Here is a 24,031-nt window from a genome sequence, read left to right on the forward strand (position 1 = left end):
AAACTACAGTTCCAATATATCAACATTTAGCTAAAAAGCAGGCTCAGCTACTGCCATGAGGGCTTATTTAGAAGCGAATCCATACGGTCCGTTTGCAGTAACAGAGCTATAAAATGTTTCATGTCCCAAAAGCTTGTATTACTCTCTCCCCAAAGGGGATGCTCTCACACAAAAAATAGCACTGATATCGGGACATTTCTGTTCAAAGTATCGTAGGGTCACGTGTTTTGCCCCGTGTCTTTTCCTGCGGACCATACTTTCTAATGGGGTATTTTTTTATCGTTATTATTTTGAGGTCTTTGCAGAGTATCAGCCTTTCAGGATACAGTTTGTCTCTTTGCACATCTTCATTCTCAAAATAGAAGCGAGGGGCGGAGGAAGCTGTGGCAGAGATACAGGTTGCTATATTCAGCTCAATATACACGTTCCTAAACCTCCATCCTACTTCCATCGCACTTCTTGGAAAAGAGTCCTGCAATGGGCATTCAGCAGAAAAGCGGAGGAAGAGGCGTTTCGACCACAGATAACCGAAGACATGACCTCCTTATGCTTTTTTTTCCCCCGGAAGGTTGTGAGAGGCTCCCACCCCCCCACCCCCCTCCGTCTCCTCAAAAAGTTGACCTTCACTCCCTTTGCTCGAGGGATGTGGGTGTGGGGGGGCACCTCTGGGGTTCGCCCACCACCGGGTGACAGCCCGGCCCCCTTGGTAAGCCTCGGAATGCTTCAACCGGCCGTCTCCGCGTTGCTGCCCGGCCCCGGCCGCGGCCCCGCTCGGCTCCGGGCAGCGCTTCTTTCCAGCGAAACCGGGAAGCGGCCCCGCCGGGCCCCGCCGCCCGGCGCAGGACGGGCCGGCGCGGAGCTTCCGCCCGGCGCCCCGGGCCCAGCGGGGCGGCCAGGGGAGGGCTGGCGGGCCGGGGGAGGCGCGGGCCGGCCGCGGGCCGCTTCTGCTTCCCTCCCTCGGAGGAGCCGAGCGCCGTCCTCTGACAGAGAATCTCTGCGGGGGTATTTGTGGGATCCCTCGCGTCGCCCTGCCGTCCCCGTCCCTCAGTCCCCGCTCCGGCAGCGGGTTGGGGGGCGGCTGTGGCTGCCCGGGACCGTGCGCGGCGCCGGCGTACGCGGCTCCGTCTCCGGGGCACCCTGCCTGTCCCTCAGTCCCGCCTGTCCCCAACCCTGCCCGTCCCCAGCTCTGCCTGTCCCGCAATCCTGCCTGTCCCCAACCCTGCCAGTGCCCCCAACCTTCCCTGCCACGCTCCCGCCTCTCTCCCGGGTCTATGATATCCTTTTTCCATATTACAGAGATGTCATAAATAATTTAGCTCCGATAGGGGCTTGTTTCAACACGCAGCCCCTCTCTGGCACGGCAAAGTCGCCCTCCCGGGGCTGCCCCCGGGTCTTTTTCTCACACCTAGGTGGCTTTGGAGCAAGATGGGCTCTTGAAGTGCTGTTGTAAATGGTAGCAGCAAAAGATGATGCTAAAACATTTGTGTATCAGCCCTCAAATGCCTCATTTAGGAAAGTTAATGTTTGTAATTTGCTGTTACCTTTCCATCAATGCTAGTAAAAACGAATTTCTCACATCTACCTTTTCCGGTTTCCTCCTTGCAGTCAACAGTTCACAAAGTGAGAAATTCCACTCTTCCTTTTTCAGGAGGTTTTTCAGATTGAGCTGTCTGTGTATTGACTCACTGAGAGAGGTTACTCTCTTGTTTCAGTTATGAAAGAGGTTCAGAAGAGTTACAAGTACAAACTGTAACTTTCTGGAGTTTGAAAGACTACCTCTGTGTCTGCTTTCTGCCTGGCAAGACTTGCACAGTAAGTAAATTTACGTTGATTGAAATGAAGTTGGATTTTAATTTTTACCAATAACATGCAGTCCTGGCAGAATGGTGCTTGGACCAAACAGTTAAGGCAACTGTTTACTAGATCCTTCTATTTTCTTCATGAACCCTACGCAAATTATGGCACTGTATAGTGATATTTGAAAAAGACTTAAATTCCGCAAGATGCCATTCTTAAAGAGGTAAGATAGTGCTTTCCTACCTTGATGCCAAAATGTTTGTTCAAGCAGTCTGACATTCAGAAGAATCCGTTGGTTTTAAAACAAGGAAGTCACAACACTTTGGGACCAAATTAAGGTTTCCAAAAGTGTTGATCAAAATGAGTTACTTGACCAAAATTGAGGATCACTTTTATGTATCCTTCCCCTTTCATTGCAAAATCTTCTGGTGATTCTAGGAAAATTAAGAATAATTATAATAATGCTTAAATACACACAGTTGGCTAGTTAGTGAGGTATCCTTAATGCACTTTACAGAACTTAAACCGTCAGTTTGTTTAAAGATTTTTTTGGCTTCACAACAGCACAATGATTTTTAAAAACCATTTTTTATTATTAAAATTTCATCAGTAGCTTTAAGCATGTATGAAATTTAAAAAAAACATGCTTAAAACTATTACTGCTTTGGGCCTTACAGGCAACTGTTTTTTTTTTTTTATCCTTTTTTCAGTGAAATGGTCATTCCCCACTATTGCCTTACCATTTTGCCCATTGAGTATTTCTGTACTCATTTATTAGGCAGAGAATCTTTGCCTTTGCTTTAAAATAACTCTCAATTTCTTTCTGAAAATTAAAAATCTTATTCTGTTCCTGAAGAATGTCTTTATATTAGTTGACTTTCACCAGAAGCATTTATCTATCTTTTCCATTCTTTTCCCCCCTCCTACCATTTCATCGGAGTACTGCAAACTGTATGGCTCAAATGTAAATACTGTTAGCCTAGAGCAGAATAATTTCAGACAAAATGATCAGGTTCAACAGCAATGTGAGATTAAGGACCTGTGTTTTTCTTGTTAATAGTAGCCAGTAATCTCAAACCTGATTATTACTAAGTAGCTTGCATTATACTGTGTTCTTTAATCCCTGTTGAAAGAGTGAAGGGCTCTGCTCTGCATTCAGCAAAACTTCCACTGTGTGCTGATGTGATGTGCCAACAAAGAATGGGATTTAGAATTAAAAATCTGTTGATAAATGATTTTATCTTTATGTAGTGGATCATAGTTTCACGGTCTGTAACAGCTGTATTTCTTCTGGATGTGGTAGGGTGAAAAATGAAAAGTAAATACAAGAAATGAAAATAGAGAGGCCCTTCTTTCCTTTTAAAGTGTAGCAGTTTGAATCTCCATGTGTAGAAGGGAAATGAAACCAGGTCTGATGAGTTCAGTCTATGACCCTTCAAAGTTGCTTGTTGCCGTACTCAGCGTCCAGCTTCTTCTAGCTGCTTTCTAAATGTGGATTTGCCTACCAGTCAGTTTGAAAAAAGGGATATTAAACACTTCTTTCATCTCCTTTCAGTGATCTATGGGATGACGGCTTACTTGTAAAGGACTGGGGAGAACAATAAGAGGGCAGCTACAGAGTTTGATGCCATTCTGGAATATTGCTGGAAATGCAGTAATCTGTCTCTGACCACCTTATATCACGGTAAGTATGTGCTTTGTCAAATTGCAACAGGTTTAGGGAATAAAACCAAAGAAATGGAATGCTAATGAGATTTCTTCTGTCAGTGCTCTATGAAATACATCGTGTGTGTGTGTATGTGTGTTGCCTTTGGTTGTCAGTTAACCCACTGTTCTAAGGAATCCTAGAGAAGATACACAGCACTGGTATTGTAGTGGTGTTTGCCTTTGAAAGCGCAGTTAACTACATATGAAGCAATTGAATACGAACTTATTCATCTCCTCCCCCTCAGTGGAAGGGTTAGCATTCTCAGCTGGTGCTTCTTGGTTCCATACATGAAATTGTAAGGCAAAATTGTGGATCTGATTGTTTTCCAACAGGCTCAAAATTAACCATCAAGATGTCCAATCTATCAACATTATGCTGTTCTCATTGAAGGCAGGGGAAGTTTCTACTAGCTGTTTCTACAAGGTCCAGTCTTGCAAAGTTTATACTCATCGCGGAGAAAAAAAAAGCACTCTCCTATCCTATGATAGTTGTCTATTGGCTTGGGATCTAAGTTTGAGTGCATCTGTAGGATTGTCAGTTTAATCAGAAATGTGAAATACATCAAGTGAACAAGAAAATGGAGGAAGAAAACCTTGTAGTGCTTTCTGAATTTACAATAAACTTGCCAAGAGAAATCTAGATACATTACTTGATGTATGAAGACAGCTGTTATGATAAATATGTGTAACTTTACATTTGGAAAGCCCTCTTCAGTACCAGGCAGTAGTGCTCAAATGAATCTGTTCACTGCACTTGTGATGAATTGTGAATCTGTTTTTCTTAGGCTTTCAGAGCAAGCAAGAACAATTCGGTTTCATTTTTCTGGAGAGGAAGTGAGAAGTAACTGAAGAAAATGACTCTGATTTTTTTTTTTCTAATGTTTATCACTGAATCTGCCACTGGTAAGTATAAATCTTCAATAGTAGAACCTTCAAAATATTTGCTGAACATGTGGCATCTTCTTGACAGTTGCTTAGAGTGGGGCAAGTTTTGTGTTTTGCAGCTCAGATGAAAATCATAAAATGTTTTGGCAATTTCAGCCCAGCTCCAGACTGGTCCAAAATACCAAAATGATGAAATAAGTAGTGCAGAGATGCTACCGGGAGACACCTGATGATTTGTATGAGAGCATGGCTGTATGAAGAGCCACAGCAAGAAAGAGAATGAGTCTGATTTTTGTGCCATTCAGAAGTATGGTCACAATAGTTGCTAAACAGTAGTAACTTCGGGAGAAATAGAGAACGAAGGCTTATTTTATTCTTGACTGTTGATGCTAGACCATGGTCCCTTTTCTGTATTTTTTATGACTTCTGTATGCAAAGGTACATTTGAGAAATTTGATTGGAAAATCATACTTTGAGACTAAATTTTACACACATAGTCTCATTCCAAGGCAACTTTCCTAAAGATATCTGAAGTTTTAAAGAAATCTACCTACATAATAATTTAGTTTTAAATAAGAAGATTAAGAAAATGCAAATGTTAATTCATAGGATCTCTGCTTATATGGCAGTTGACTGGTCCTGAGGATTAGCCATATTTGTCAAGTCAAACCGTATGTGAAGAATTTCTCCTGTCCTGTTTCATTTGTGGCAGCTGCTTTAATGTAGAGTGAGGTCAGATTCTGTCATTTGTAGCCATTTGATTCTGATACTTTTGGACCCACATGAAAGGATATTAGGGAAACTTCCTTTTTTTTTAACCCTCCTTTTCCTTCTGGTTTTGTTTGGGTGAGGTAGAATAAAGACTTGGAAAATGGAGTTTTCCAGTAACTATTGCTGTAATAAATAAATACTCCGAAACCACTCTGCTGAAAAAAAGTTGCTTTATAAAAAGACCAGCAGCACAGCAAATCACTTTAAAGTCAGGCTAATGTAATTTTCTGAAAGAAGCTTCCTAATGTATCTCTTTTCCTCTTTCTCTGAAGAGAAGCTGTGTCCTCTTCGTGCCTCCATTGATGTGTTAGAAGGGGAATATTTTTTCCTTTGTTATCTTGAGTCAATGCAAGAACATTTTCAGGAAGAAGCATACTCAATAAACTGGTACAAAGAAAATGCTGGCAAGCAGCAACTGATAAAGGAAACACAGAGAATTGTTTCCCAAATGAATTTTCTGGAGTTTTGGCCAGCTGAGCTCAGTGACTCTGGGAATTACTCTGTCACTCACAGGTGGGTACATAAGCCAGTGGGTGAACATCTTGCCTTTGCACTTGTCTATGAAGAAGCTAATTTCTTTGTCTTTGTATTGCGAGTGGCATCTGTACAAAGAAGGTGCAGGGAACTACATTAACTGTGGTGTCATTTTCCACCTCGTTTCACAATAACCATCCAGGCAGACCTATAATATTTACAAATAATTATAGACAGTTTCAGCCTTTTAAAGGTTCTGTAAACCTTTTGATAAGGCAGGTAGCATTTCTGCTGGTTTATGATTAATTACATAAGCAAAAATGAGTGATAGGCAACCCTTCTGTCCACTGCCAAGTACGAGGAAACATTTGCTTGTCTTCTCCACCAGACTTGTTCTTCCTTACTGTGTTGAGTGGATCTCATGGTATGAGGCCTGCCAAGTGTCTAATTGTAAAGTAATAAACAAAGAGTGGCATGGCTGAACTCTGGTTTCTGTGCAAACCTCTGCATGCTTGGAGCCATTGAAAGACTAAATGAAATAATTGGATTTGATTTCTTACCACTGTAGAACTTCGTGAGTCAAAAGGAGAAGTAAGTGTGGGCCTCATTATTTGGTGGTAATCTTTGTTAGGCCACCATGAAAAACTGAAGGACTAAAACGTTTGCTGCATGGAGTGTTTATGACTAACTTGTACCAAAACTGTAATTCAGCATTTACAGTTGAAGCAATAATTAATTTTAAGTAGATTATTTTGCATGTAATGATTTGTGCTGTTCTCCAGATAATATTTTTAAGGTTCTTGCCTGGTTTGTAGAGGTTATGAGACTGCAGATAGTGAAAAATGCTCTCTACGTTTTTTCAGTAACACTGCAGACACAAGTTCGATAGTTTGCAGTTTTAAGCTAGACTTCAATTGTTAACTTCCAAGATAACGTGAAAACTGAAAACTTCATGGTTTATTTTTCTATTTAGCATTATCGTTATCATCTTACTGCTATTATTTTTAAAAGTACTGAGTCACAGTATCTAAATGCTAAATATTAAAAATGAAAAGTCTACTGGTAGAATATTTCTTTTGGGTTTATGTGATTTCTTTTTAATTGCAAGGTATTCTTTATCCAAATAGTCAGTTAAGATTGAGACAAATTTTACTCATGTATGTTGAACCCAAACTGAAGAGAATTATCTTTAGGTGTGATGAGTATGGTAGTTTGGCTACTTTGCTGTGCAAGGTCATGCAGAGGTTGTGTTTTATTGAGTACAGACGTTCGTCTGAAGTAGCACAGGTGAAGCCAGCTGCTCGGTTTTGGTGTGTAGGTGTTAACATTTCATAATACCTGACGTAGGCTTGCCTCTTGTCATGGACCTGTACTTTTCATAGCAAGTCTGAATTTGACTTTAAGTTTTGGCTTTATTGATGGCCTTGCTCAGTCATCTATACAGTCATTTCACTAAATATGTTGCTAAAAAGTTATTAAATCTAACAACTCACTCTACTGCCAGCATCTAACCAGTGGTATAAAATGCATGCTCTGACTTACTTTGGCATGGGGAAGGATAGTCAGGGAGCATACCTGCATCACCAGGCTACTGAGGGAGGTTGTTATAAGGAGTCTAGAATAAAGGACCAAAGAGAAGAAAGCTGTATTAACCCCAGCCTTAATTCATGATCCCCATGGCTTTGTGATTAGACTCGGAGTAATGACAGTGAATCCACAGTAAATTACAAGAACTCTGTAAAATGAATATGAAAAAAATGTAAATTTCAAAACTGAGGTATTGAAGAAGACCTTAAATAAAACTATTAGGATGAAGTTTGTTAATATATATGTGTTGGAAAACACAAAAACTCCGAGTCCTTTGTGAAACATCTTCACTTGCTGATTTGCTTAAGCAAGAAACTAGGAAGAAAGGTTTTGATTACATTAAAGCATTCATTTGTAATTAAGAGATCTGATTTTCTGCTTTTTTGTTTAATTTTCTAGGACTATATTGTGCTGCTACATTTTAAAACTCAGTTTTAAAAGAAAACATTTTAAAGTTTCTTAATTAAAAGTGTATTTGACCACTCTGAAAAAACTTTTTTGTTTGGTTTTTGGTGTTGTGGTTTGGGTTTTGTTTTTGTTTCCCTCCCCCCTTCCCTCCCCCCCCCCCCCCCCCCAATTTCTTTCTGTTGGGCCCATACAGCTACTCATTTTTTCTGTTAGGATCAGAATCAAGGCACTTGCCAGAATCTTGCAATCCCCATGTGGAACTCTTCAGAGGTCTTAACACTGAAACAATAGGCATAAGGGGATTTTTTTCATGGGATTTTAACATGATTTTGGGCTTAGTTTATATGATTGTTCTCACTATTAGCAAGCATATTAAAGCAGTTACACTTCAGCAGATACAGAAGATTTTTTGCAGAAGTGGTTTTCTGCAGAGACAGAGCACTTAGTAGCCTCTATTGATAGGGAAAAATGGTGAGCTATTGTGGACTACTGAATTGGTTTAAGATTTAGAAGGAATTACAAATAGAATTAGTTTCATTTCAGAGCATTTATAGTAAAGTTTTGGTTTTGAAGGCAGACATTCTATTTTTCTTTATCTTTTTTTTTTTTTCAACCATTAATTTAGAGATGGATATTTGTAAGCTATATGGGAAATAATTTTTAGAGTGCTTATAACTTCTTAGGCAGTTTTAGTGAACAAAGTGACAAATGTACTGCAGATTTTTAAGAAAAGACAACACATGTTGACAGATTTTGCGAACTAATTAAATTCAGGCATTTTTTTTGTGATATGTTACAGCGGACAATAGGCAAGATGTGAGAGGTGAAAATGATGTAACAATGTATTTATGGTGTATTATCCATGTGTCTTTGACTTAAAGAAGAATCAGAAGTTTTCCAGTTGAAGAAGTGTCCTGCTGAGACATAGCATAGATAGCTAAAGTGTGTGTGTGTGTTGATGTGTTCACATGAGTTTGTTAGTATAGTACACTTAGGATATAAATTCAGGAAATAATAGATGTTACCTGTAAGCCTGAGTGTGTCCATCTTCGGCAACATTTCTTGAAAATAAAGGATTTCATATACACTTGTAGTGGGAGTGGTAAGCAGAAAAACTATCACACATCTTTGGCAGGTTTTCTAATCTGTATGTTTTTTCATAGCCTATATCCTGTGGTTATCAAAACAAAAAACAGAATACAAAAAAGGAGGTTATCTGGTTGCTTTGTGTTGGTGACCTTGAAACTGAAGGAACTTACAGGTTCCTGAAAAAAACGAAAGTACTGAGATCCATGATAAACACGTGATACATTTTAAGATCCTAATACTACTCACTTTTTCAATGTGTTTAAAACAGTTGAAAGCAGTGGGAACACACACGTTTAGAGTTAATATTACAGTTTGGAAGACAGAGTGACAGTTTCTAGCAGTAGATGGAACTACTGAGATAACACTGTGTTGTGGTTTAACCCCAACTGGCAACTAAGCACTATGCAGCTGCTTGCTCACTCCTTCCCCACCCCCCCCCCCCCCCGGGTGGGATGGTGAGGACAATCGGAAAGAAAAAAAAGGTGAAACTCTTTAATAATTGAAATAAAATAAAAGAAAACGAATAAGAATAAAAGGAAGATAGCAAAAAAGAGAGAGAAATAAACCCCAAGAAAGACAGGTGATGCACAGTGCAATTGCTCACCACCCCCTGACCAATGCTCAGCCAGTCCCTGAGCAGTGATCCCCACTCCCACCAACTCCCCCCAGTTTATATACTGGGCATCATGTCATATAGTATGGAATATTCCTTTGGCCAGTTGGTGTCAGCTGTCCTGGATGTGCCTCACCAGTTTTCCTGCTGTTAGGGCATAAGATGCTGAAAAATCCTTTATTTGGGATAAGCACTACTTAGCAACTAAAACTATTATCAACTTTATTCTCATACTAAATCCAAAACATAACACTATACCAGCTACTAGGACAAAAATTATCTCTATCCCAGGTGAAACCAGGATACACTGGCTTGTTGTGGTGAAATAGCTAAGGGATAACTTAGAGTTGGCTGTGTATCCAGTAAACTTGGTTTATATTCTCTAAGGGCTTTCACTTCCTTGTATCCTCTCCTGAGTCAATCTAGTTTTTGTTATTCTTTCTTGGTGGGTTTGGTGGGAGTAGTTGAAAGGCTGTTAAGCCAGAATGGTTTTGTTCCTCACAAATTATCACTAAAGAATCTCAGCAAGTGAATACCAGGATAGAAATATAACAGCTCAGGCACTAGCAGTTTAAACAATACAACTTAATGCATTTTTTTGTTGAAAATCATGTATGTGGCAGCCAACTAGAAATTATGTAAGCCAAATTCATCTTAATTTGCATAGGTATGGTTTTATCACCTTCCAGGGAGCTGGTCCTTGCCAGATTTTGGCTCATTAGGTAGAGTATCTTGATCTACTTCAGGTGAAATCCTTATATTTGTTGAAGTGATTTCACCTAATGTGATCACAGAAGACTTTTGTAAAGTGACAGTGCTGAGGAGAACATTTTGTTTTTCATTTACTGATCCTTTTCTTCCATCTGATGAATCTGGATAGTAAAATCATATGTCTTTTATGGTTAGATCTGTAACTATCTCTCCAGCAGTATTCAGATACTAGTGTGATGCCTAAAAAACCACACAAACTTGGTGGAATTAATTGAAACGAGTGTTTATGTCTACACCTAAACTTATCAGGTACCTTTATTGTTAGGGAGGGAGAGAGGCCCTTCTGGGGCATAGATTATCTTGTCCTAAACCAAACAGATAAAATAGGTCACGTAAATTGCAGTCTAAAAGGGTGACTCTTGCCTGTGGTCCCACTGCTGACTGCGATTAGTAGCTCTGATTTAAATGTGTAAATGTGATGTTGAAGAATAGGAGGACTCCACCCACTATGAATACCCGTGAGAGTACACCTCTGATGGAGAAGTTTTGGTAAGTTTTTTCCTGTTTATGACACCATAGTTAACCAGTTGAGAAACCAAACCACTATGTTTTGATTTAGATAGTAAACTGCGATTATGAGTAATTAATATCTTGAGTAAGGAGAACAAGGAGAACCTGTGTAGACTGAAAAAAGGCTAAAATGTGAAGAGGGTAAGCAAAATACATAAATATATCTGTTTGGGGAGCTTGAAAGGGGGAAAAAAACCCCAACAAACCAAAACCTGGTCTAAATTAATCATGTAAATGATGTCCTAATAGTTCTTCTGAATCTTGTTACAGTAAAAGGCATGTCAGTCAAGAATGGTATTTAAGCTGATACACTTGTCAGGCTTGCTTCTCCATTTCAACTGCTTTGTCCCCTTAGCCCTTCTCATCAAGATGATTCTTGACTAGTTTCAGTTCTCCTGGGAATGATTCCTTTTTCTTTTCTTGGAAACAGAAAGATATTTTTGAAGATGTGACTGACACTGGAGGGAAGTGCTCTGTAATTGCTGCTTTTACTTTGTCAGACCTTACTTGTTCAGTAAAAAATGAGAGGTTTGTGCACTAATTGTAAAATCTCACCTATTAATTTACAGCAGCATACAACTTTCTCTTAAGCCCTAACTTTGCCAAAGTTAGGCCAACTTTGCCAAGCTTAAGCCTAAGGCCCTCCACCTTCTTTTCCTGTGGTAGTCATGTATTTGGACATATCCAGCAATGAAATAGCTCACAGCTATAACCTGATTCTTTAGAGAAATATGTGGATAGAATATAGTAGATACCTGAATGACAATGGTCAGCTCCTAGATATTCAAAAGGAGCATTTTTAGAGCATATTCACCTGATCTTTTATAGATACTGCATGGGATGTGATGACTCTGCTTTAGAAATGGCAGTTCCTGGCTCTTCCAGTCTGGGCTGGCCAGCTGCTGTGGATCTCTGATCAATGCAGACTGAAAGACAAAGAAATTAATCCTTTCCAAAAGGCTTTGTTTGCAGACATGCTTGAATCCATAAGTGATTCTGTAATTCATGATACTTGCATGGTTTAAAAATATTTCCAAAATAGCAGTGACTATCTGCACAGTATCAAGCAGTGAATAATGTTGCTTTGTGAACAATAGCAAAGTTGCCCACCTCATTTTTGACATATTTTACAACTACGTTTTTCAGTTACTGCTTTAAACCTTAGCAATGCATAGGAGTTTAAACCTGCAAAATCATTAGCTGATTCAGGGTCCTAAAACTTTTTTATGCAAACAAGTAACTATACATGATGCCATGGATTGTTGCATCCTTGTGGTCACCATAGCATATATTGTCATTTTTCATAAATACAATTATATTGTGAAATGTTTTGTGATAGGTGATTTAGTTGGGATAACCTCTTTTTTTTTAGTGGGAAATAGCACATATTTGGGGGTGGAAAAGGGGCATTTAAATAATTAGTTCACTGTAGATACACTTTTTACCTACCAGATGTATTAGAGATTTTTTTTGTATTTTGTTGTGTAACTCACCGAGCTATGTTCCTTTAAAAAGCTCCTAAAACTGATTTTGCTAATTTTTTTTTTTCATAGCAATGGAAAACAAAATTTCACAGTTCAGAAGTGGACCTTGAATGTACTTGAAAGAAATAAAAGCAGCTGTTTCAACAAAAATCATTTAACTACAGAAATTAAAAATGCTGGAACTGGTCATTCACTGAAATGCAATGATTTGTCTGTCAATGAAAATGACAGTATAACATGGTACAAGGTAATTACTGAAACAGTAACACTCATCATTTGCTATAGAAACAAAACATCTGATTGCGGGAAAAATTAATGACAAACAAATTTTTAGAAACATCTACAAACCTTGTAAGGCTTTAATTTCTCAGGTTATTAGGGAAAAAAACCTTTAGACAGATATACAAAATAAAGTTTTTCTCTGCTCTCAGATTTGTTAGAAAAATATACCTGTAATCAGAAATTATTAATAAACTGGTAGTTTGGAATGGTAAAAGATCTGATGCACATATCTGCTGATTTAGCCAGCAGCTGGTTTAGCCAGCTGCTACTTTTCTGATACAGATATTATCCTGACACTAAATGAGGTGCCAAGGTATTTGTTTTACAGTTGGCATGTGCTTGTAAAGTATTTGCAAACTTTTCAGTTTTGCTGTTTCTGAACACTTTTTACAAAATGTGTAACAGATCTAGTGCTATTCATTTTAGGCAAATCATCGGTCTTCTCTCTACCAGCTTTCGTCAGGTCATAGATGATAGTTGTGAAGCACCTCTAACTGTCGGGTGTTGTGCTCAACCATTGAATGAAGCACCCCGATTAGGTTTCTGCCACCCTGTCCCTATGCATCGCCTTGAGCAGAGCTCCTTATTTCTCTCAGGTGTCCTGGCTGGAGTAACAGACCCTGTTCACTCCATGTTGAATCACTTTCAGGAAGGGAACTTGGCCGTTTAACTATTGGCGTATGGATTCTGCCTGGCAGAATGAGCCACGGCCCTGCTTTCTTGTCCTTTGGGGCCTGGGAGGATAGGGCCATTGATGGGTAGGGCCATAGGTAGATACGTTTTCCTCAGAAAAGTACTATACCCCAGGCTGACCTCTCATAGCTAAACGGAGTATACCGATGACTAGTATTTTAATGCCTAATACTGTGTGAGACAGATGAAGCAGCCTTCCTTGTGTCTAAATATCTTTTGGTGCTCGACTGGGTGAAAATTTTCAAAGCCTTCCTATCACACCCTACGCTGAGGTAAAACAGTGATAGTCACACTTTTGTATAAGAGCCTGGTAGTAAGCATATGCATCCAGGAAATGTCCGTTCCCTGGACAATTTCCAGCAGTGATCATTTACCTTCTTGATCTAAGGTAATTCAGAAGAGAACCAAATACTGATGTGTTATCACAGGACACTTCACTTACAGGACATTTCACTTAGCGTGTGCTATAAATTTAAAACCCCAGCAAATCAGAGTTTGTTTTGGGGGATAGGGAGGGTAAACAAATGTGAGTCCAACTCTTGTCACCCTCTGAGAAGTATCAGTTTCTCTATTGTTGAGGCATTTTGCTCTAGCATGATAGCTTCTCATAAGTCCAGACAACTTCTGGCCACAAGCAGGTGACCCCTACAGACCAATGGGAAAAAAATAGATGAATGCATTTTAATTCCTGATACAATATTTTTATACTCAGGTGCTTACTTGGAATTGCAGTGGTGTCAACTTCTAAGGGGTTAAACATTCAAATTTTACATTTAAATGACCATGACAGAAAATTGAGTCCCCACCTCTTTTGGTTCAGATTAACGTCATTGAGATAGCGAAAGAGTGATAGTGACACTTCATTTCAAAATTAATTTTTAATTGCTTTAAGATTTTGAATGTATGTTTGCTACAGAATAGAATTTTCTGTCTTTATTGTTGCAGGACTGTAAGAACTATGAAAATGAAACAGAGCGGGAACTGGATTTTAAAACCTTAACAGTACAGCACTCTGGGATATATACCTGTAAAATTTTAATCAGTCATGAAGGAAAGATATATCACAGCACAAATACAATTAAGCTGGTAGTAGAAGGTGGTAAGAAAGCTTTCTAAAATTTTGAAGCATGCTTTTTGGTTCTCTTTACTATGGAGATTTTTAATTACAGTTCTCATTTGATAAATATATACAAGGGTGAACAAATCTGGTAATCTGAACTATTTCACAATAATTTCAAAAATAAAAAAGCCGATGAAGACATTTAAACGATGTATTACCAATTCTGGAAAATTTATTTAGCATGTTTTCTCTAAAGAATTTTTTTTTTTTTTTTTTCAAAATGCGCTGCTCTAAGAAAGTCATACAGACTTACTGAGAATTAAGGGGAAGAGCCTTTCCAACCATTGTAAACTGTGTACTGGATATATATGCACATGAGAAAAATTCAAGAGGACATACTTTATTTTAAACTACTCAATAACGCCAGAGTCCAGATACTGTTCCTTGAATTAAATGGGCTGTACGTGATTAGTTTTGGAAATGAAGCAAATGTGTAATTTTTACTGTGGTAGAATGTAAGTAAGCTATTACTTCAATAGCTATGCTTCTTTGTATTTTAGATGCACCAGAGACTGTAACTTTGGAGATAGTTGGACGTGATGAAGAAATTGAAACAGAAATAGGTATGAAATGATATGCTTTTGTTCTGATCTCTTTATGGTTGATGGTCTGGTTAAATATAATCACTGTCTGTGCACCCTACTGGATCTGATCCATCCTCACATCTGGTTATGTTCTATTTAGTATATTCTATGATTGATATACAGGTACACTAAATGTACCCTTTTACAGATGCAGAAGCTGAGGTTGCTGCTATGACCAGCAAAAGAAAGTGGTGCTGATAATAAACCATCTCTACATGGCTTGCTTTGCTAGATAGCAAGCCCCACGGAGTGATGTGTGAAAGATGTCTGGTTTGTTCAGTGAACAGCAGTGATGACGACCAACCTGATGCAGCTGAGGATTATTCTGAGAGGAAATGAGAAGTGTGAGGGCTGACAGTCCTACAGTCCTGGCAATGCAAGCATGAAGATCTGTCGCTACTACAAAGAACTGGTTTTATTGTCAATAGCCAAGACCTTAACTGTGCTTCTAGCTGGGAGTAGGTTAGATAACATGGTCTGCAGGCTTCACGCAGTGTTGGACAGGATCCAGGATTTCGTGATTGAGGCTGTAATTAATTTATATAAACAGAAATTTACCTTTTTTCTCTCCTGTGCCTGAGGGTTTCTTCATTTGGTTACCTAGTCCTTCCTTTCCAAGTCTGAAAAATCATATTTTCCTCCTCTGTTGCTCATGTATATCTCATTTGCTCAGCTAATTTTCCTTCCTTCCTACCAATATCAGTTGCTATGTCCTCTTTCCAATGGTAGTACCTCAATCCTATGATGCCTCATGTCTCCCAGCCTCTCAGTACACCCTTCCTGCACAGTTCTTCCCACTTGCTGTGCTTGTCCCAACCCTTCAAATCTAGCAGGGTTCAGCATTAAATGATAATGAGCCACCTGTCTTCCATCCCTTATCTGTCTTGATAAGATCATTTGATAAGGTCATTGAATTACCTGCTGAGTGATGAAACATCTGACATGTTGGAGAGTGAAGGGAATTTTGGGTGAACTAGGTCCATGGTCTTTCAAACCTGTCATTATTTAGATGATGTTCTGTAATATTTCCCCAAAAGTAGCCATTGTGTATAGTGAAAAAGCTAGAGTTGCAGGTAGATAATACTAGAATTTTAAGTCTCTGTTTCAATCTTTGCAACTGTGATTTGGATTTCTAAGGTCCAAAGCTAAGATGGACAGATTTTCAGCCAAATCCTGCTTTAAAGGTTCTTAAGCAGTTCCACTGGAAACATCCACTCTGATAAATCTTGAAAAGTCAGTTTATAATGTATGCCCTTAGAGAGAATTCCTGGGCAGTCCTTGCTTACTGGAAAACATTTGTACATGATGGCCTGAACAAGAACTAACATGCATCTTTTGTGGCTTAATAAAGGGTGTTCTGGATGTGTTTCCTGGAAATGATACTGGCATAGCCTAGAAATCGTGGTGTAAAGTTGCAGCTAATCTCAGGTCAAGCTTCCCATGTTTAAAATATGTTTAATTTAAAATGCCTTGCAAATCATCAAATCTCACACTCCAGATCTTCAGCCTTCTGCTTTTATTTTCCCAAGTGTACACTTTTCTGTTTAGTTCTGCTTTCTTATAATTAACTGGACTCTGTGGGGTGGTTCCTCTCACTTCCAATTAGTGCTTTGAAATGGTACAAAGTAGCTGACTAAGTGACTTGTTCACATATTCACAGTTATGCTGGTTTCCAGGTGTGGTGCTGGAATGACAATTTCTTCAGTGAGACTTCAGCAGGGTCTCCAACAGGTTTTAGTTCTATTGAGTAATAGTGTGTAGTTTATCTATTATAATCAATTGGTTGTAGTTCCCCTTACCAGTTAATTCCTTTTACCTGGCATTGGAGCACTGATTATAGGTTGTTCTCTCCTGTTCTCTGCCTGAAGAACACAGTCCAGTTCCCAGAATCATAGAGTATCTCGAGTTGAAAGGGACCCACAAGGGTCATTGAATCCAGGTCCCTTTAGTTCTATAAAGACTGAAGTTCTCTGGACTACTTAAACTCTTCTGCGTGTGACAATTTATCTGAGAGAAAGCAGTGGATGACTGTTTGTCTGCAACAGGGCGCAACAGAGCCCTGTGCATGGTTGCTGAAGCCACCACCAGTGCAGGTGGAACACCTATGAAACATCATGCAGGGACTACGAAGTCCAGAAAGGAGCACAGCTCATGGGATACATTGCCTGGGAAGTTGACATTTTACTGCATTGTGAACATGAATGCTTCTTCTGACTAGATCTTCTCATGTTATGCTTTGTTTAGGTAAAGAAGAGATACTGAATTGCACAGGTTTCTTGGGTTACTATATGAGAGAAGATGTCAGCCTCTACTGGTTAATTAATCAAACGTTTCCAGAAAAATGTACAGGTATCCCCAAGAATGAACCTTCAATTTGCGAAGAAGAGTTTAAAAAATTACAGTAGGTTTCCTGAAAATACTGCACTTTTATTTGTATGTGATAATATCCTGCACTTTGTGGAACTGCAAATTCAGTAAAACCTCAGTCTGAGGTTTAGAACCTTTTCCTCAAAATCTGCCTCTCAGCTAGTTGTAGGTTTCTGTATAGTGTTGCTAACAACATTCTTTGTTATAGGTTGGGAAACAAGTTCTACATCACAAGGCTACTACGGATTAAAAAAGTAACAGATGAGGACATGCATCATAATTTCACCTGCATGTTGCAAGCTGATGAAAGAACACTAATGAAAATAGTGAAACTGAAGAAAGGTATGGTATAATCTATGAATCATACTCCTCAGATGTGGTTATTAATCATGCCAGCCTTCTTAATCCTGAGGGCAGGGTACTGATTTCAGAACATCTCTCCAAATATGTCGGTCTGTTTATGAAGGCCCTGGTCCATCTAGCGCTGGACCTACCAACCCCCTGGGTGGTTCCTCCTTCTCTGAGACAGGAGCAGCAGGGATTGCTGCTATGTCTGCTAGAGAAGCTGTATGAGGGCTCCATAGTTCAACCACTGCTGCTGTGGACACAGTTGGGGAGGCTGAGCTATGCTCTGGCTGACAGGTCCCTGGGAGGCACTTTGTTAGATCCCACAACAGAGTGTTCCCTGTGCCCTCCTACTCATCAGATTGGTGGGATCACGGGGCTTAACTACCCAAAGCTTGGTGCAGTCCAGTGTCTGCTGTTTGAATAATGCCTGAAACATTCTGGCCAGTGGTTTGTCTCTTGTCAGGGACTTGGTCCTCCTAGCTATGGAAAGGTGACTTCTACCATATAGTAGTACTTTACATTTATAGTCCAGACAGTCTGGAGATTCATGGCAAATGGGCATTCCCTTCTTGTTTTCCACCTCCCTCAGACCTTTCCAAGCCTTACTGGAAGGAAACATGTGAAAGTAAACTAGTCAAAAGATGATGCATATAATGAAGCAAATGAAATAAAGACTACAATGAGCATGACTTGACAGTACCTTCATAAACACTTCACAAGGATTTAAGGGTTAAAATTTGTATTTGGAACTAAAAAGACAAAGATAACAAAATTATAATTAAGGGTTTAAAAAGACCCTGAAAGAGACTAGAGGTAGAAGAAAGAAAAAGAAAAGATCTTGGCTAAAGATATTAAAGTGGACATTAAGGACTGTTATAGATTGATGAGAGAAGGGTGAAAGGTGAAAGGTAGAGAATAACAGGAAATAATAAAGAACCTGAAGAAAGCTCATCATAAAAGTGGGTGACCACCAGTTTGGGATGCTGTAGATCTACAAGGATCTCTAGTGTCAGTTTTGATCCCACAAACAGTTAATTTATGTGTGTGGAGGGTTTGTGAATGTGTGCAAGATTGTTTTTCCAGTTTTTAGAGTAATCCATGTTCTGTCGTTCTCCATCTCAGGACAAATGGCATGTATATGTGCTTGAAGTATTATCAGGACAGGATTCACGTCAACATAGTGATTTTTTAGTGGGATTTGAAGATGCCATCAGTACTGAATGCATTAATCTTGTCATATAATATTCCTTGTTAAGGCTATAATTTCCTGGATTTCTATTTTACAGGGAACACCAGAGATCTGCCTGTGCACATATTTACAACTGGAATGGTCCTTGCTTTACTATTTCCATGTGCTGCCGTAGCTGCGGTGTTTGTCTGTGTGATGTTTAGAGTTGACTTAGTTCTATTTTACAGGAACATATGCAGAAGAGATGACACTGCTGGAGGTATGATTTGGCTAATGCTGACATTAAAATAAGTGTATTGATTAAAAAATGGTTTATGATAGGTTCTATGAAACAGTCATCTTTTAGGAAGAGACAAAATAAATCCAGGAGTTTTGTGAGTAGAAACAGCAAAGAATATTTAAAAGAGAACTTGATGTTCAGGTGGTAAAGTGAGTTTGTTACATACCTGGGGCAGTAACAGCAGATAAACACAGTGAAGAAGCTGCCTCTGGAGCAGATAGGGGAAGGGACATGGTTAGATGCTGTTCAGATGTGCTCTGTTCTGCCATATTCTTCATCGCAAAAGTTGATGAAGGTGGAGAAGTTTACAGGTATCTATCTGTAGAGAAAATGAGCACTCTGGAGTTGTCAGACAGGCAGATTGACAGAAACTTGTTTTCATGTCACTGGTGCACTTCAGTGAGGTGAAGGTTAAAATACTTCCTTGACTGTAGAGGCCATTGCAATGTTTATAGGTTTGTCCCTAACTGCACTTAAGGAGAACACACTACCAGTATCTTACCCGGCAGTATCACTGTGACCTTCACTTAAGGAGCAAGCCTGACAGTTACCCAAATCTGGGTATAATTTTTCTGAAAATCATGGTGAAAAAATTTGTTGTATATATGTACCTGAATTTCTTAGCTCTTCTTAATGTCTAAATCAGATTGAATATAGTTTGAATAAATTGCAGTGGTTGGAGATTTCTCACTAAGGTGTGGATGTCATTTATGCCTGCCAGCCTTATTTATCCTGTCTGTTGATGTTAACTATTACTGGCTTACAGGGAGGATCTCCAAGAACATGGCCTAGCCCACCCTGGAGGAACTGATTGTCTGATACCAGGCAATGGATTTTCTACTCCTAGAGCTCTTGCATGTGTAGAGTTTCATGGGCTGTAGTTTGTGCTCTCTCTTATGAACTACATGTAGTAAAGTATCTGGAAAGGGAAGCAAAGAAGTACAGTTTAAGATGCAAAGCTATGTGCACTGCTGTATCAATCCAGATAGCTGTTTTCTGGCAGGGTTCAATTATATGGCTCAGTGTCATAGACCTGGCCTCTGAATTGGTCTTGGATTTTGTGTTTGCAAATTACTGCCCAAAGCATGACCGGACATGGTATACTCTTATAATTAAAATAATAAATTGGTTTATTCTCTTTTCCCAGTGCCCATTCTGTGGAGTAAAATAAATGTGGAAATCTGCAATATCACTTAAATAACATTTTTATCAGGTTGCAGACACATTTTTTGCTTCCCTTCATTTTCTTGATTATCACAGATGTGACATTAACTGGTTAAATTAATCTGATTTTTTTAAAATACCTTAATGTAGAAAAGATATGTTATTTTCAAATATTTGCCAAGTGCAATCAGAATCTTTTGTATCAAATTTTAATTGATTTATGATTTTTTTTTTGTTGTTTGAAGACCATTCGGGGTATCAAAGGAAAGAGCAGGAGTTTCTAGATGCTTTGCTACTGAGACAGTAACTTTGAGAGCCAGAATGGTGGATCAGATACTGTATTTCTAATGACTGCTAACAAGACAACAATTGATGATTTCTTTCCAGACGGAAAAGAATATGATGCATTTGTGTCATACCTGAAAGACTGTGTTTCTCCTACTGAAGAAGAGAGAGAATTTGCTTTGAAGATATTACCCATGGTATTAGAAGAAAACTTTGGGTACAAGTTATGTATATTTGAGAGGGATGTATCCCCTGGAGGAGGTAAGTGTATTGAATATTTTTGTCATTAAATAGGCACATCATTTTCACACAAAGGTAGAAGTCTGTAATTAGAAGCAATTCTGTCAAATGTGTTGTGTGTTGAAATGCTACATTTTTCATTTAATCTAGACTATGTGCCTGCAAAGTTAGCATGCACATATTTTACATATATATTTATGGATTCATATACACCTGCACACATATACACACACACCTTTAATTCCACAGAACCAAAATAAACAGATGAAAAAGTAGCATGGAGAAAGTTAGAGTGAACAAAGAAGATATCAGATGTTTCACAGTACTTGTGTTCTTGCTCTGCTTTTGCTGAAAGCAGGTGCCTATGAATGAATTCACATTTGCTGCACAGAGTGGCTGGTGTCTCTGGTGCTAGTTATTCTCAGGTAACTTGTATGTTTGCTCTTTCTTCAGTGTGGTGGTGGTTGAAACAATTTTTTGAATGTAATGGGTGCCATAACAAAATAGAAATGAGAACATGGAATTTTGATTCTCTAAATGACCCACGGATAGATGGTCTTTTGCAGATGCTTGGAAAAAAAGATACTGGGGGATTCCATTTAGTCCAGAGATTTAGCTGAGGAATAGGATTTCATTGCTAAAAATACAGAACAATAAGGTCAGTCAGCCTCCTTCACAAGGAAGGCTCTTGTCTCCTTGTATCCATTCCTGACATATTTTTCTAACCTGAGAGGTGCCACAGCTCTCCCAAGCCATTTTTTTTTAGTTATTCTTTCTCCCTAAGTATTAAACAGCCTCTCTGAAGTGTTTGGTCTGATTCTTTCAATAGTTTTAGCTTATTTCCTTGCAATAGTTTTAGTTTATATCTTTTTCTCTGGTCTGATCTGATACTGAAAACAGAGTATTTTCTTCTATTTATAGGAGCCTTTGGTGTGTTGTAATACCAATGTCAGCCTCCTTCTCCTCTAAGTTTTTTCTTCTTTAGTTTACTCTTGCAGTTTACTTTGCCTTTCCCTACAAGGCATGTTCTGTAGATCTCTGATCTCTGTAGACCTTGGCCCATGGTGCTGAAGAGAGCACAGGAAGTTGTGCATGAGTATTCTATTTGGTGCATGGGTGTTTGAAGGGTATGAGCATTCATTCATTGTTTGTCATGACAAAAGTCATGGATCTAAAACACAGTTGGAACTCATTCTGTCATCACATGCTAATCTTCTCAAACTTGGATTACTGGCAGTAAGTTGGGATATTCAGTGACGTAAAGGAAGGAGTAACCTGAGGATTACTGAGTATTTGGAGAGAGGTTGTTGTTGACGACTTTCTGTGGAAACACTCTAGTGGTATCTATTTTTAAAGAGCAAGAGATGTCTGCTTGGAGGAAGAATAAATTTTACTGTCACCTTCTATCTCTGTGACTACTGACAGACAGCTGTCTAAGGTAGCTGGAGATCATATGTAGGTTTTTGTCTGCCCCAGAGAACAAGCTTTGACCATATCTGAGCTCATTTTCACAGACTCTTAATCTATAATGTGTGTCCAAAGAAGGGCGATTAAGTTAGTGAAGGGTCTAGAGCACAAGTCCTGTGAGGAACAGCTGACGGAATTGGGGCTGTTTAGCCTGGAGAAAAGGAGGCTCAGGAGACCTTATCATTCTCTACAGCTACCTGAAAGGAGGTTGTAGTGAGGTGGATGTCAGTCTCTTCTCCAAAGTAACAAGTGATGGAACAACAGGAGATGGACTCAAGTTGTGTCAGGGGAGGTTTAGATTGGATATTAAGAAAACTTTCTTCACCAAAAGGGTCATCAAGCATTGGAACAAGCTGCCCAGGGGAGTGGTTGAGTCACCATCCCTGTAGATATTTAAAAGTCATGTAGATGTTGTGCTTAGGGATGTGGTTTAGTGGTGAACTTGGCAGTGCTAGATTAACAGTTGGACTTGATGATCTTAAAGGGTTTTTCCAACCTAAATGATTCCATTATTCTATATTAATCTCTTCATAGAGACAGGACGCTTACATGCTGTTACTTTATAAGGGGAACATTTTTGGTATGTGTGTGATTGTTAAAGGATAAATCAACTCAATGCCTATCCTTTCAATTTAGCTTAATAACAAATTTATCTTTAATTTGCAGCAGTTGTTGATGATATCCATTCATTCATTGACAAAAGCCGAAGACTAATTATTATACTGAGCCAGAACTACGTTTCTGACAGAGCCATATATGAACTTGAGAGTGGACTGCATAAAGCCCTAGTTGAAAGAAAAACTGAGATCATATTAATTGAATATATGCCTATAAGTGACTATAATTTCTTGCCAGAATCATTGTCTCTTTTACCATCAAAGAGGGTTGTGAAGTGGAAAAAGGATAAATCTCTTCCCATGAATTCCAGATTTTGGAAGAACCTTCGGTACCTGATGCCAGCAAAACCTACCAAGATGAACACCAAAGGGCACTATAATAATCTTGACCTAGGCTCAGAAGGGACTCCACGATGGACTGAAGGCTGTGACTTTAATGCAGTTGTATAACAATTCTGGAGACAGAAGATGCTGCAGAAAACTGCATTTTGCTAACTAATAGAAAACACAACCTGCACACTTTGGGAAGATAGTGTTCATAAGAGACCAAGTCTGAGATCTGAGAATAATGTAGAATTTGTCACAGTGGCTAGGATGAAGTTAACGCCAATGCTAAATGCTGTTGCAGAGACAATTGCCTCAGCAATCTTCACAAGGAGCAGAAATTTCATTCTGCTTAGTATTTACCACATGGCACGAAGCACAATGCAAAACATTTTGGTTTCACATTTTCCAGTAATGTAGAATGATATTAGTTATACTTGCACACTTTTTGAGGCCCTCAATAAATATAACCGTATTTGCAAAGTATTATTATTTAAAGGCTCTTGGGTTTGTATTTTGGTATTTCCTAAGGGTTCTGCTTGGGAGTAGACTGAAACGCTCCTGCCTGAGTTAGCTTGGCATGCAGGCTTTGGGCAATGTCAAGCAGAAAAATCAAGTGAGAATAGGGAAAAGGTTAGAAAGATTAGGTCAGGTATGGTCATGCTAACAGTATTCACTACTGAGTTGTATGTGGTCTAGATGAGCCAAGTGGGAGTGATTTGGAGGAATGATAAAGACTTTCCATCCTCCCGTTTCACTGAGAATACTGTAAATGCTCATTTTGACAGGGAGAAGGGGGGGATAGGATAGAGATAATAGTATTTTGTTTATGGACACTGATATCTGCATTATACCCTGACCTGCCTTCAGCTGAGGGATATAGGGGATTTACTTGAAAATGAGATCTTTAGTATATACATGTACTCCTAACACTTGTACTTATTATTTTTTTTAAAACAAACTTAGTAATGCCAT

General features: G+C 39.0%; 1 protein-coding gene across 1 annotated transcript; it reads left to right on the forward strand.

Annotated features, from left to right (window-relative positions):
• Positions 1 to 4,358: 4,358 nt before the first annotated feature.
• Positions 4,359 to 23,182, forward strand: IL18R1 (interleukin 18 receptor 1). Its single transcript, XM_074930361.1, has 10 exons — positions 4,359 to 4,407; positions 5,433 to 5,673; positions 12,166 to 12,343; positions 14,017 to 14,170; positions 14,692 to 14,754; positions 17,020 to 17,176; positions 17,351 to 17,484; positions 18,777 to 18,938; positions 20,511 to 20,669; positions 22,782 to 23,182. The coding sequence occupies exons 1-10, from the start codon at positions 4,359 to 4,361 to the stop codon at positions 23,180 to 23,182; spliced, it is 1,698 nt and encodes a 565-aa protein (XP_074786462.1).
• The last annotated feature ends 849 nt before the right edge of the window (positions 23,183 to 24,031 follow it).

This window comes from Athene noctua, chromosome 1, assembly GCF_965140245.1.
Source record: "Athene noctua chromosome 1, bAthNoc1.hap1.1, whole genome shotgun sequence".
NCBI lineage: Eukaryota > Metazoa > Chordata > Aves > Strigiformes > Strigidae > Athene > Athene noctua.

What these genes read in the sequence shown, in the direction of transcription:
- IL18R1 (XM_074930361.1), top strand. Translation starts at nt 4,359, where the DNA reads ATGACTCTGATTTTTTTTTTTCTAATGTTTATCACTGAATCTGCCACT. An exon ending in TATCACTGAATCTGCCACTG is followed by an intron (nt 4,408 to 5,432) that starts GTAAGTATAAAT and finishes CTTTCTCTGAAG; the next exon opens with AGAAGCTGTGTCCTCTTCGT. An exon ending in GGATGTATCCCCTGGAGGAG is followed by an intron (nt 20,670 to 22,781) that starts GTAAGTGTATTG and finishes TTTAATTTGCAG; the next exon opens with CAGTTGTTGATGATATCCAT.